This window comes from Pollachius pollachius (genome assembly GCF_949987615.1).
Source record: "Pollachius pollachius genome assembly, chromosome: 2".
Classification (NCBI taxonomy): Eukaryota; Metazoa; Chordata; class Actinopteri; order Gadiformes; family Gadidae; genus Pollachius; species Pollachius pollachius.
Window position 1 is genome coordinate 11,338,172 of NC_136935.1, and position 15,322 is coordinate 11,353,493.

At 41.9% G+C, this 15,322-nt stretch overlaps 1 protein-coding gene across 1 annotated transcript in view; it reads left to right on the forward strand.

The window, feature by feature from the left end:
- The window catches only part of LOC307070571 (protocadherin-15-like), a gene marked incomplete at its 5' end in the record, with an annotated part of 157,721 nt that overhangs the window by 89,505 nt on the left and 52,894 nt on the right, over positions 1-15,322 (forward strand). The window contains 2 exons of the mRNA XM_079729078.1: positions 5,064-5,204; positions 6,554-6,666. Of these exons, the coding sequence (XP_079585204.1) occupies positions 5,064-5,204; positions 6,554-6,666 (254 nt within the window). The remainder of the gene's footprint in view (positions 1-5,063; positions 5,205-6,553; positions 6,667-15,322) is intronic.

Below are 15,322 nucleotides of genomic sequence, written 5' to 3' on the forward strand. Positions count from 1 at the left end.
TCAGATGGGAATACCATGTGTAATCACTCAAAACTGAGCTCTGTGTCTCCACAGGGACCAGTTAATGTTATATATTGCATTATTCACTAAAATCTATTAAAGAAATATATGATGGTTGATTCGTTGATGTCTGAAGAATTATTTGACTATGGGAAATCTTAGTCGATGACACCCCTATGTATAACTAATATATATCATATTCAAGGAGTTATTATACTATAATTGCAGACTTAAATCTAGATATTAATTAATGATAATTCTGTATCCACAAATGAATAACAATAAACAAATGATTTGCACCGATACTATTGATAAATAAATGACCACCACATTACTAATATTGTATATATTTAGTGTCACGTCAATACAGAAGACAGTGAAAAGTAGTCCCTTTAAATAAAGAGAAAATCAAAGAGAGAGTCGTTTTAGAAACATAGAGATTAAGTTCTCTAGCAGAATGGGGTTACTACCCCTGTCACTCATTGACCTGATTCAAGGCGCTCAGAGCTTTCTCATCAGCAGGGTGTCTATTATGGGATAGTATGCACGGCAGAACATCCTTGCATGATTTATTTCACCTCAGGAAGATATAAATACAAATTGTGTTTGTGTGCTTATTCACACCCTGAATGGCTGATTACAAGATATACTGTTTACTATTTATCCATTGTTTTATCTAATGCGAGTTGAATTCAATGCAGTGAATTCAGATAGATAATGTTCTTAAAGTGTGAATGAGCAAAAACATGTGATTTAACATTAGTTCTTTCTTTTAGTAACATTAACAATATTGTAGAGACTACTATGTTGAATATTGAATAACACTGTAACACATTTATAACCACAACAAAAAGATTGGGGGTTCACTGGCCCTTTAAGGAACAGGGAAGTATTAAGTCATCAATGATGCCTACCGGTTAGGCTGTGGACATGGGGGAGCAAACCAAGGGCCTTTACTCGGCCGGGAGTCAAACACTGTTTGATAGACAGAGTGAGGGTGAAGGCGAGTAAAGAAAAACACATTTTCAATTCATATTTTTGGAAATTCACATTGACTTTTACTTGGTAGGCGGAGGAGGCGTTTGTTTGGTGAGCAAAACTGTGGTCTCACAGCTGGGTTCTGGTGCCCAGAGTGACTAGAGGCCTGTGTCTTTGTGGATTCTGTATTAAGGAGGGTTTTATTTCCATTGAAGAGGCACAGCATGGGGAGGGTGAGAGGAACCAAGAGCACGCTATAATGGAGCGACTGCGGAGAAACCTGGAGCGAAAGCACCATGCGTATTACAACAGGAAATGGAACCACACGACACATGATAATTCAACATCATTATACGGTATAATATTATTCCATTTGGAATACAATAGAATATGCAATGGAATTGAAAAGAAGAATAGAACCTATAATGCAAGAAAAAGACCCTTTAATACAATGCCATACAATTCTGTACCATACAATATTACATCTCTTATGAGCGCATAAAGAGAAAGTTGTACGCTGGCAAAAGAAAGCAGGAAAGTTGTAATAGTCTTCAGGGATTTGAACCTTGCAACGCACTGAATTTGAACTCCTGCAACGGTCTAGGATTTCTTGCGCATCTGTGCCCACACCCATGGTTGGCTGATAATATGGGTCGCGCACTTGAGCTGAATGCTCTGAAGACTGTAGAAACGGTAGCAGACTTCAGGAGGAGTGGGGGGAGCACCGCACTGACCTAGTGTGAACGACTCCTCAACGCTAACTGGGGAGTCAGCCATGATGAGGGCGTCCTGTGTTGCTTGCCGGGCACAATCATCTCACAGGAACATCAGGTCAACCATCAAGCAGGCCCAGCAGAGGATGATTTTCCTGCGGCAGCTGAGGACATTCAGACCTGCCGCAGAAAAAACGAGGGTCCAGTTGGCTGCAGCCATTATTGGGTACATCCTCCGCTTATGGCCGTCTGTGGCGGTTCATTGATATGAAACAAGCATGCTTCTTACAAATGTACACACATCCACACATGTTAATCTATATTTATTCTAAATAAAGTGTACCTGTGTGTGTTTAATGCCTCATACCCTTTCTTAGCCTCTAGCCCTCTCTTTGCCTCTTGACCTTTTACAGCCTGCATCATCTATAGTTCTCACTTCTCAATAACTTAGTAAGTTAATATTGTTACTTAATATTTTGATAGATTTAATTATTGGTATATATGGTGTTCTCTGTCTGTTAATGTCCAACATCATCATGTCCCATTAATTGTATGTGCAAACATACTTGGAACATTTCAATAATTCTGATTCTGAATCAAATGGATGGATGAATATGTATGGTGAGATAGATGGATAGATAGATGTATGCATGGATTAATTGGTCTATAAGCAAATACACATGGTATTGAGATCTAATTTTTGCTTCTAAATTGTTTGCTCTGGCTCATTTTTGTTTGTCCATTTTACAGGACAAAACTATGACTAAATTAAATATCTGCCTCTGCCCTTTAAGAAGAAACAGCACTCTCAAATGCAATTTCAACACAAATTGCTCGGTAGAGTGGTAAATAGGTCCATTTTTGGAAGGCTCCTGCAATGGTAACGGCAGTGTCCACTTTCTCCAGCTGAGAGCATAAAACATTCATGATCAGTGAGGAGCTATAGTGCAGCAAGATTTGGTATGAAACCTGAAATGTTGCCTCACTTTACCTGCAGGAGGCAGCATCTGGGTGTGTACACACTTTGACACTGTGATCCTTAAATCAGAAATAAATCAGAATCCCAAAACTGTAATGACTTTCAGTTTCAGTTTCGCTTTCCCTTTCATTCTCTGGAAGCTGCAAGATGTGCGGATGCTTCATGCGCTATGGCTGCAGGGTAATTTGTCTATTTTGCTTCGTATTGGCAGTTTTCCCTCTTAGTAGCTTGAGATTGAACAGAGAAATGCCTTTTAACACCCACTTTAAAATGATCTTACTCTCAGAGGCTGTCTAGTGCCAAGACATTGCCCCTTTGAGACGTCGTAAAAGGAAAATTGACTTTAACTTGTTAGATCACTTCAGCAACCATGTTATTCACATTCTGTCAAAATATACCAAATACAAAGATATGTTTATAAGATTTACCGAACCTCAGTACTTTGGAGATACACATAGGTACTACCTAGAACCTGAACTGGAGTTGGGTACCAACGTTTGGTTGTAAACGGATGAAATTACGCAACAGTTGTCGGTATTCTCAATAGAACCAGGACTGACCACCTTCTCTAGTTTAATATGACCCTCATAACACTCTCACAATTGTGTAGTTGATAATGGTACAGTAAATACCTGGCCCTTGTTACATATTTGACATGGTGTTATTATAGTGTATCCCACTACAGCAAATGGTATTTTATTTTGATGACAAGTTAACTTGTGACACATGCTGTCAGGCTTAACATTTCTCCACAAATAATGCCAACGTCGTTCTGCACCTCTTTTTTACAAATCCTACAACTGGGTAACACACAGCCTGCTGGCATAATAGCAACACAACGCAAGCAGGTCCTGACGATACAAATTGCATTCCATGTTCATTTTCACACACTTTTAAACCGCACGTCACTTCTGTTGGTAATCTGTATTGCCTTCAAAAAGCTTCTGTATCGCTTTTGTCATATTTTCGTAGAGGTTGGGATTCACAGGGCTGTATACTATTTTTCTTGGCCTTTTAGTTTAGTTTCTTTGATAAGTTTTAAGACTTATGGATGGTGGAGGTTCAAGTGAGGTTTCCGTTTAAGCGGGAAAAGGCGAAGTGCTTCTGTGTAACCTGGAACCATCCTCTAAGCCCTCAGGTTAACATACCTGGATCCCATTACTCCCTGTGTAGTGACAAGTCCCAAGGGAAGGAAATGATGATATGCAGCCGATGGCCAATCAGAGACCACAGGTTAATCGTGGTCAACTGCTTATTTCCCAATCCGAGCTTGAACTAATGAAGGACATATGGCTACGGCTTTTATCGAGGAGGTGGTGCGGTTGAAAACGATTTTCCAAGTGTTTATGTTAATAAAATTCGAAGGAGCCCATAAGGCCTGTGACATTAGACAACATAATGAGTGAGATTGTCTGAGTGCGTCGGTGACTTTTAAGCCCCTCGATGACATAGCTGAAGTGTCTATGAGTGCATTATAGGGGCGCTATATTATCAAGTTTTTCTTTTAAGATTAATTACCTGAATTCAATAAACTTCAGACATTAACTATTCATGTTTAACTATTTGCTATTCTAGAACCTTTATCCACAGTGGCTTACGTAGAATGCATTACATGATTCATGATCAGATATTGAGGTTTGAACCCACATCCGGTTTGGTCACAAATGTGGATCACTGATAAATAACATTTTACCTTTGTTTGGAAAAAGTGTTCACCCTTCGGCGGAGGGAAGAGGTTTCGATGGATGCAGTGTGTTGCCAAATTGTATTGCTTCTCGTTTAAAGAGGGGCCACGACCTTTGGCAACTGTTAGAATCTCAGCACTTTTTGGAATAATGTAGAGAATATGGAATATCTGAGCAGTATAGTATATATATAGTATAGTTTATATATATATTTAATACATATATACATATATATATTTATATTTTATTTTTGTTTGACGTTAAGCCTTAAATCTGCATCACCTAACATTTTCACTGTGGCAGTCACATTTTCTATAAACCTTATTCATAACTTTTTCACTGGAGCCATCACTTTCGTCCAAACTTATTTTGAAGTTGAAAGAAAGGAATCTTCCTACCCACAGTTCAACCGTCACAAGGTTTTTCGTTTGCTCTGCGGGTTACTGAGGTTTGATGACGTTGATAAAGATTCCTATTCATTGATTCATCCGCAGTGGAAATGTGTTTACAGTTAGTAGCCGCAAAAAATACACATCCAATTTAATTTTTGTGTCAATCGTGTCAATTCAATTACAGTTTGTTTGATAATTCCTACTGGCCATATCCTGTGTTGTATGTTTACTCTCTCTCTGTCTCTCTCTCTCTCTCTCTCTCTCTCTCTCTCTCTCTCTCTCTGTGTCTTTCTCTCTCTCTCTCTTGTCTCTAAAGGGCACTGGAGCCAGTTTTGTGCGCTATCGGGTGGATATGGCGCTCTCACCTTACAGCGGTAGCATCTTCGACGTGGAGGAGGAGTCAGGCCGGGTCATCGCAAAGGTCAACCTCAACGAAGAACCCAGCACCGTCTTCCAGGTATGTGTTGGTTGCCATGGCAATGTGGCATGGCACATGGCAAAGATTCAGTCCAATTAAGTTCAACAACAAGACAGAGTGGCAGAAGGCATCCTCTATCTCAATACATACACATATACATACACATATAGAACTATACTACATATAGAATACTACATATAGAAGTGAGAACACCAGTAACTTCATGAAGTGCAGTTAATTGGGATTTGAAGTTTTTCCTGATGCAAGAAGGTGTTGTGAATTTAATATCAGTAGCGTAGCGGGGGAGAAGCTAGTAATCAAAATCTAAAACATTAAAATAATTACCTTTCGTGCCTTTTTAGTTAAGATGATACCTTATTAATAGCAGACAGGGAACTGTGGGAGATTGTGTCACAGCAGGAATAGCACAGTGGCAGAACTTAAACGAGATACAAATAATATGTGAACACGACAGGTGGAATTAGTTCAGCAGCCACAGTAAGAACATCCTCCGCGGGATCTTCTCCTCAGTGGAGGTGATGTCCCCCACCCACCTCGGGTCCTTTCACATTATGGACCGCAAGAGGTTTACAACAAACGTAGGCCCTCTTTTCAGTTGAAGAAAAGAGGGAATGACATGCATAGGACAGCAGGCCAATGGTCTAAATGGGCCACTCTGGGTGGATTCACTGAACCGCCCCGGAATAGACCTCACTTCCCCTCCGTGTCCTTGTCACTTACCAAGTCAGTCCTCCACACGACCACCAGCCAACGCATTGAATCAATTCTGATGAACACGATCGACCCGACGATGTTCGCCGTTGTTGAATTCCCTTTTCCGCTCTCTTTCAACTCTATTTCCGAGAACTATTAAATAGGTCACATCTTCACACAAAGAAGCTCAATTAGCCTTTTCGACATACACAAGACTGCTTGTATTAGCGGACTGACCTCAGTGCTGCGTGTGTTTATGGTGGGAGGCGGGGAAGCTAATGCTGCAGGATATGCTCTTCTAATGCCATGAGCCTTTCATCTGCCTATGGCCCCTCTTGCTTTATTATGTTCCTTTTTGTTCTCCTCTCTCAGTCACATTTTTCCCCTCTGTAAGTTGGCTCTCACTTTCTTTTGCCTGGGAACAAGAACTTCGTGCTGTAGCTCAAAGTTATCTCGAGGCTCTGCGAACTCAAATGCCCTGCTTCCTTCTGCACGTCATTTTTTAATTGTAACAATAGTATTTGTGTGTGTGTGTGTGTGTGTGTGAGTGTGTGTGTGTGTGTGTGTGTGTGTGTGTGCGTGTGTCTATGCACGTGTGCATGCTGGTGTTTCCCTGTGTACATATGTTTGCGAATGTGTGTGCTGTGCGTGCATCCGTGTGTCACTCCCCACAGCTCTACGTGATAGCCTTCGATGATGGGGAACCTGTGAAATTCAACAGCACCCTGGTGGAGATCACTGTTCTGCAGCCCTCCCGGATCCCCATCTTCACCCAGGAGGACTACAGGTACACACTGCAATCACTACGCCACTAGTTATTAGGTTATATTAAAAAAGGTAAGGGACAGGGTTATGCTATATTGTTTGGGAGATTTACTCAGTTTCTAAGAAAAACTAATTTACACGGGTGGATGAGGCTTTCAGAATGGGATTGAATGAGGGTGTTTCCACAGTCTACACGTTGTGTATTTGAAATGTTTACACACACTTTTTCTAAGAAGGTCTGTGTCCAGAGAGGATGTTTTAGCTTGTCTTTGCACCAAGGAAAAAGTTCAGTAGTGCTGCCCTAGTTTGTGTTCTGCTGTTAATATCCAAATACGCACGTAGTAATCCACAAACAAAACTGAAGCGAAAGAAAGTGAAACGCTCCCGTTAAGTCAGATTTGAGCTGGTCTGCTGTCAAACTTTAGATTAAATTTGCTCTAGAAGATTAGAACACTCTCCGCCGGAGGTACCACCACACACCACCGTGGAGCTGCAGAGACCTGGGAGAGCTGGAACTATACTGTGTTGCGATGAGCCATTTGTTCCAACGCTGTACAGCAATATAAATGGAAAGGACTGCTTCTGCTTCTGCTTTTCTATTGCACATGCACATACGCACACACACACACACACACACACACACACACACACACACACACACACACACACACACACACACACACACATACATTGGAACAAGACAACAACAATAAATCGCCCCTTGTTGCGGAAATCAATGGTTCAGATGCAACCCCAGTGTTGGCTCGGATGAATCTTTCATGCGGGTCGCGTGGGGACGATGAAGACTTTATTCCTCCAGATCAGACCTGTCAGGATGCGTCGGGGGTTTGTTTGTGGAGGATCTCTGGGGAGTCTCGCGGGCATGTCTGCAGGAAGCACAGATAAAGGAGTGTGGATTTGTGGTGCAGGCGGGTCTCCTACAGTGAGCGTTTGTAGCCCCGGTGGCTCCCCAGTCCTCCTACTTCAGAGACAAAGTGCTTTTTTCTGTGCCGGCGGTCTCATACTGTACACACGCTTACATTGCCCCTTATTGTATCTCCCTTCCGACACATGGAGCAGCCTTGGAACCTGTTTAGTGACTGAGTGGAGGATGCTGCCCATTGCACTCAGGACTGGATTTTTCCATGTGTTAGCGTGCTCCAGGCTTTCACTTAGCAAGTAGGCTACCGGCCCCAAACGGCTGAACACTTGCATAGAAAGTGTCCTGCTTTATCACGTTTACTTCCATGACTGAATAATGAGCCTAAACAGCATGAATATGTATCACGGCTAAGGGGCACATGCGTGCTTCGGATGTTTTTCTATGTTTATTTCCTCCTCCTCCAAGGGATAACGCAAAACGGGCATTCCCCAGAGATTATCAGCTGTCTATCTTATTTTTCTATTTTTACATGAGATTACATGTTCATGCATCCTCTATTCAACCAGCAGAGAGAGAGGCAGGGAGAGGGCAAACAGATCTATGTTGCTGCACCAATGAGACCGCCACGAGCAACCAGCCGGTTCTCTTAGACGGTGATGTACTAAAATACGGCGCAGTGGGGAAAAGGTCAAAGCATCGCCACTGGTTACCGATTGAGATGTGGTAGGAAAGAAGTCGAAGGACCTTTTAGTCATAAGTCTCGCTGCGTTACATCTCCTCACCAGTCTCACCAGCGGGCTTCTCTGAGTGTCGAGGCCACACGTTGGGTCTCGCTGTTGTGGTGTTGCGCTATTATGAACAACCCTCATCCACTGTGTTTCCAAGGCGCACATACACACACACACACACACACACACACACAGATATCCACACTATGTTAAGCACTTTTGGTGCCTGGAAAAGCACTGTATGAATGCAATTAATTATTATTATTTTTACGTAAGTAACAATCGGGCTCGAGGAAGGAGTTAAACACTCTTACCTCATGAAACATGCACGAAGACAGCCGTTGGCGTTTGGATTCCATTGGTTTTGGAATGTCAAATCAGGCAGTGATCTGATTTGAATAAACCTTGATAGGTCAGTGTCATCCGGGGAAAAAGTTGATATAGTTTGACCTCTGAGCACAGCGGGCCCAAAGTGAAAAATCAGAGCGGTCTGCTGCGCCTACGGTAGCATGACGTCAACCTTAGCTTTGGAAACCATGGGCAATGCCAACGCTGTATTCACATCATGTGTCGACCATTTAAGGCCTTCGAAACCCTATTAGGTTTAATGCGGTCCACCAAGGTAATAATTGTTCCCTCGCAGGAACTTCGAGTAAAGCTGTTTGAAGTTGATTGATTCCTGACCTCATTTGTCAGTGAAGATGGAATCCTCGGCACACGTTTTTCTTAATATGGATTGGCCCTTTTGAGAATTAGATGGTATTTATCCAGCAAAACATTCCTGTGTGTGTGTGTGTGTGTGTGTGCGTGCATGTTTTTCGTTTCGGATGTCTGAACATGACTGTGCATATATTGCATCAGGGTGTCTTAAAAGGCACATGCATAATATGTACACGGATGATTAAATCCGTGTGCATATTGTAGTATTCAGTGTGACAGGACCGTGCATTCATCCCATCGTTTACCGTGTATCCCCACCAACTGATTGATTAATGAAACACTCTGGCCTGGGCAGTTTAGCAAATGAACAGCAACAGATTAGGGCTTTGGAACGAGTGCTCCGTTGCATCCACAAACACCCCCTCCCTGTCATGCCAACACACACACATATACACACACACACACACACACACACACACACACACACACCTAAAAAGACAAACATGCACACACGTACACACATAAACACAAACAGAACAGAGGTGGAATACATATATATATTCACACAGACACACATGCCTTCACACACACACACACACACACATACACTCAAACCTACATGCACAAATGAAAAGGGGAGAGCGCATGGCCATAAGGCTCTGCAGGGCATCCAGTCAACATCACTAACCACTCACAGTGGCAGGTGTGCCATAAATAATGAGCCATGAAAAGCTTTGGCTAGCCGCTCGCGGTGAGCGAGCCATAAAGAGGAGTAGAGAGAGAGAGAGCGAGAGAGAGAGAGAGAGAGAGAGAGAGAGAGAGAGAGAGAGAGAGAACGAGGCCGAGACGGGACCCGCACCCCCCCGCCGACCGAGCGGGCGGAGGTCCAATCTGCTCCGCCCTAACGATGGATGGCCTCTGCTCTTGGGCCACGACGTCCTGCCTCATCTCCCTGGGTCCCTGAGGAACCCTTCATCCTGCCACAAATCACTGGCCCCTAATCATTCCCCTCCCCCCCACCTACCAGAAGCCCCTCCAGTGTGTGACTCCGTAACGGCCCTCAGTCATACCGGCAATCAGGTATGCCGTGGGCCTCTCTGCTCCACAGCACACCATTAAATAGCTCTTCTGGGTGGGGTTTACGGGTCGGTTGATGATTCCCGTGCAGGCTTAATGCCTGGGTTCCTTCCATCTGTTAGAGGGGAATGTCATGGACTGAGATGGGGGGGGGGGGGGGGGGGGTTAGGACTGTTGTTGTTCTTTAAAATAACTGTTTCATACCGTCGCTGTAAAGATAATGTTGTTTAACAGCCAGGGAAATTAAGCCACACGCAGGGAAGGCTGTTTGACATTCTGGTCCACGTGCCATGAAAACCACATTTGCGCATTTTTTCCTGTGGATGGCGCGGTATTAGAAAGCGTTGGCCATCTTTTTGTATTGTTTGATTTTGAGATTAATGATTAATCGGTTGAGGGGAGTCCCTATTTTAAATGGGACACACAGACTCACCCTTTGGGGAAGACTTTAGCGCTGCGTAACGAGGAAGCTGAACGCATATTTATTCCCCTCCCCTGTGTGTGTGCATGTGTGTGTGTGTGCCTGCGTGTGACTGCAATGGAGAAAGGGCTTCTAAGCTGCTAAACCCATTCTGACTATCCAAATCTCTCCCTCCGACCGTATCAAGGCGAGTTTCTCAGCCTCTTGTATGGCCAACCAGCAGTCCCAGCATCCTTCCTTCCTGCTTATTCCAGCTTCTCCCCCACCACCACCCTCCTGTTCCTCACTTTTCTCAATCTCTCCTGTCTTTATGATCAGGGCTTTTGCCTTTTGCCCTACCAACACTGTTGGTACAATATATTTTTGGTTTCACTTTCACTACTTCTTCTTGCTGCTTTCAACAAACAGCCATGCATTTCTGATATATTTTTTTAGAATTCTCTCTCTATCCTCTTTTCTCTCTTTCGCTTTCTCTCTCGTTCTTTGAATGTAAGAAAGTAAGGGAGTTCAACGATATCTCTTTCTTGCGTATTTTTGTTATCCCAACGGGTGTGCCTTTAGACCTTGAATGAATTAACTGAAACCGTCCACATGACGCCAGTATTCCGAAGTCGATCTTTTAGTTCATGTCCACTTATTCCAAGAGCGTTTTTCTTGTTCCATTCCCATTTCAAAGAAGTTCCAAAAGGATTGTAGCAAGATAAGATAAGATAAGATATACTTTATTCATCTCAGCAGAGAAATGTAGGTGTTCCAGCAGCCAGCATACATACACACAACATAACACAACACATGTATACATACATATCCCACCTATACAAATACCATGAGCCCACAATACCTACCTAAAAAAAAAAAAAAAATGTTACTAAGTTCATTGCTAAGTCATTGGAGAAGGACAATTGGGTATTTACGACTCTGAACCTATAATTGAATGCCATAGACATTTTGTTAAAGTATTATTGATTCTTAACCTGTTGAGGCTCTTATAACTTATTTCCAACATGAATCTGACCTAATTTTGAAGACATTTAACAACATGCCCAAATACTGTCAAAACAAAAGAGAATTATTCACATTTGTTGTTCTAAAGTTGCAAATTGTTACCTCAAACAAACTATGTCATTTTGCAGGTAATTTTTGAGAGTTTGCCCAGTCGCAAGTGTTTGGTGTTTGCATCGATTCATATAAAACAATGCTAGTTCTCTGTGGATTTTCAGTTAAAAGATTTGGCGAACCTCTAAATCTTAATTCTTGAAAAATCTGTGGGGAATTTATTTGGCAATGGGTGTGCTTGCAAACACAACTTCACAAGGTATTGGGTATTTATTTTCATGTTCATCAAACTCACCCTTGTAAAACAAAGGATTTAGAGCTACAGTATTTTCATAAATTTTTTGGTCTGGCAGTTCTTGTGTTTTAAAAAAATATGAACTGTTCCAGCCAGGCATTTGAAGTTCCAAGTGCCCTGGAATTTGCATTTCCCTATGCTGTTCTATCCATCTTTATTCATTTTGAAAACATTGAAAATAAAACATAATGCTTTTATTTGTTGTTCAGATTGCATACTGCTATTACACTATTATACACTATTGCAGGCAAATATGAAAACAGTAGATTTACGAAAAAGAATGATTAGACCTTTTGGGAACAGTGAGCATGACTAAGTTAGCTGTATGATAAAAAAAAATATCAGACTTGGCCCATTGGGTTGTCTTCCCCTTCCATGAACAAAATACTCACATTTGAACTGTGGATTCCTTAACTTCCCAACTGGACATTTTATTAATGTTAGACGTTTTTCCATATAACCTTATCAATAGAGCATGGCCAGTCAGAAGTTACAGTTGTTCTCTGTGCCGAGACTAGTACCGCGATCCTGATCTCTAAAATTGCATTCTCCATTTGGTGTGAAATCTTTCCCTCTTCATTTCTCTTATTGCTATTTTCCAAACCTCAATTATGTACAATTTTTAATTTTCTGCCAAATTTACTACGTTAAATCAAAGCCAGTATCATTATCATTATTAGATTATCCATTCATGTAGATCAAATTATCGTGTTCGTGTGATAACTATTGGTGGGGTGGTGCGTTTAGGTTACCGTAAAGAGAATAACAAAGTTAAAGTCATTCCCTCTCATACGCTTTACAATTTACATCATTATAGATACACAACAGTCTAAAGGCCTATGCATATGATAGGATTGAAAAACATGATAAGACGTTGCAAAGAATAGATATAGCATGATATTTCATTTTTTTTTTCATTTACTACAAAGCCATCGTCTATAAAGCCTGTGTAGACGATTCTACACAGGCTGCCTTTGCTAGCTAGCTGTTTGGCTACACATTTCAAAGGTCTTTGAGACTCTCCCCGTGAATCCCACACAGCCAATTTCTGGACTTCCTGAGGCCTCTCTACCAAAATTGGCTTTTCACTCTTCCACTGATTTCTTTCCGTTTCAACATAAATGTCACCCTTGAGCTCCATTTCCTGAACTCATGAGATTCATATAACTCCTTTACAACTTTAATTTCCTGCAATGTGCTTATTTCTGTTAGCATAATAAATCAATCCTATCTCCTACTCATATTAGTCACTAGTAGGTATTTGAAGAGTTATATGGCACCTTCTTAAGTGCTTGCCCGCAAACCGTTTCAAAAGCATATACAGACCCATTTTACTTGAAAAGGTTGTGAGTATAGTTTTAATTTTGATATGAGGTCAGTTTGCAAAAATATTTGAATGAAAATCAGGTTATTTTAACCGGCCAAACAGAATTCGCGAGATATTTAGATATCTGTTTTAAAAGCCATCTCAGGGGTTTGTAGTGTGCTAGATTGACGCCTGTCTGAACAGGATCTCTCTGGCATTGTCAAGGTTTATTCTTTGAATCTTTTTTATTTTTATTCTGTCCATCCATTATCCCTCCCTTCCCCTACTCTGACCCTTTTTATCCTGGACTTTCTTACTTTTCACCTTCTCTACTTTCACTTTCCATTTGGTTTCAGGCCCTTTTATATATAATGCATTGGAGCTTTGGTTGGACAGGCCAGTGTTGGACATGATTGATTTCTTACACCACACACACTTGGCACGGAGCTGGCGTGCCAAGACTTGAACTTCAGCACCTGCAGCAACGACTGCTCCTTCCTTTCTGCTAAGTAGACGGCATCAAAGTCAAGCAGAGGAAACAGAAGCCTTACACATTTCAAATATCAGTGAAAGGTCAAAGCCTAAAGCCCAGAAGCCCTGCGAGATATCATTAAAGATTCTCTTGAACAGTACAGACATGGAGAAGGGAAAGAATCAGAAAGAATGACATTCATGAATTTACCCCTCAGCTTTCAGCAAACGTTTAGTGTTGCCTCTGAATTGCGATGGTCCCAGTGTGTGATCAATAGACATTCACTATTCTGGCATGATCTCTATATGTATCCCGTCTAACTTTTACAGCTGTTTTGTGAGTTTCTGTTCCTTATTTGAATGCTCTGAGCTTAGAACGCCACCAAGAATATCCTTCATTCATCATGTGTAATGGACCTGTCCAATCTTTTGAAACAGTTAAACAGTTATATGAGCATGAATTACAGCTATTGTATCGATGCTGCGATGCTAATGCATCTTAATGATTGATTCCACATGTTTAATTGTAGTGGCTTAATGTGAATGTATTTATCGGTTTTACGCTCTTGGCTGAGAGGAAAAGGAGGTTTTGAGTGAATCTCAAGCAACAAAATGATATCCTCATTGAATGTCTTTGGTTGTAATTCACCACAGCTATTGTTTCAGTTCTCCCGGGCGTTATGGTCCAACACAAACATTTGACAGCAACAAGGGATGTTGTGATTGTATGTATCAAACACCCAACCTCAGTCATCCTTGTTCCCCGTTGCGTTCTGCTAGTTTGACTACTTTCTGTATATCCCTGGTGTTTCAGGGGTAAGGTCTTTGGTAGTGTTTGTGTTGTGAGCAAATGGGTTTGGTTCTATTGGGAGCAAAAACACCACTGAACTGTGAAGACTGCCATCGGTCGTAGCGCTGCGTGAAGCTGCTATTGAGCAATGGCCCATCCGTTGTGGACACCAATAGCAACACTGTTGGGCACCAGTAATGGCTCATCCAGTTTTGGCACCACCAACACTATTGAGCACCAGTTCCAAGGCGTTTGCGGGCCCGGCCCCCCTCGTGTGTGTTCAATGGACCAGTGGATGCTGCTATGTGCTTTGACGTCCTGCAGAGTAACATGTCTGAGCCTGGCTGGAATAGAGACAAGTCCTGCATAAAAAAAGTTGAATTGGTTTTGTTAGCTCATTTTTTATTCATGTTTATGCCACTGCCTAACAAATGTCCTTTAGAAGTAGCCGGCTGGCTAATCTTCTCTTTATTCTTTTCTCAATTCTTTTGATTGGTCGGTTTTGCCAAACCTCCACATGGAAACGTCAGAGTCTTCAGTGACAGATACTGTTGCAGATGGAGACTAAAACCAATGTTTGTTGGAAGTTGGCATTCGTTTTCCTTTGACAATTTCTGTTAGAAGTACGATGAAAATAATGAACCAATTTTCCAATGAAGCGTAGTGTCTTTTGTTCCGTTTTGTTGTTCAATCCAACTTCCATGTGGGATGAGAAACGACTCTTCGGCATGCAGCTTAGTAAGGGTTTCTTTGTTCTGTTTTTCTCTAAATATTGGCACTCAATGTAAGGATTACATTTGTGTTACCTTAGCGTAAAAAGGTAATTACAACATATCAACACGGAGCAGTGTGCTGCCTGACAGGCTTGGCGATAGAGCGGTGGCTTGTGTCGAGAACATACATTCATTTTCTAAACATTATAAAACAATGGTAATTGCAGTATGAAGGAGGGCTGACAGCCTTTTGAGTAATGAGTGAGGTTTAATGAAGT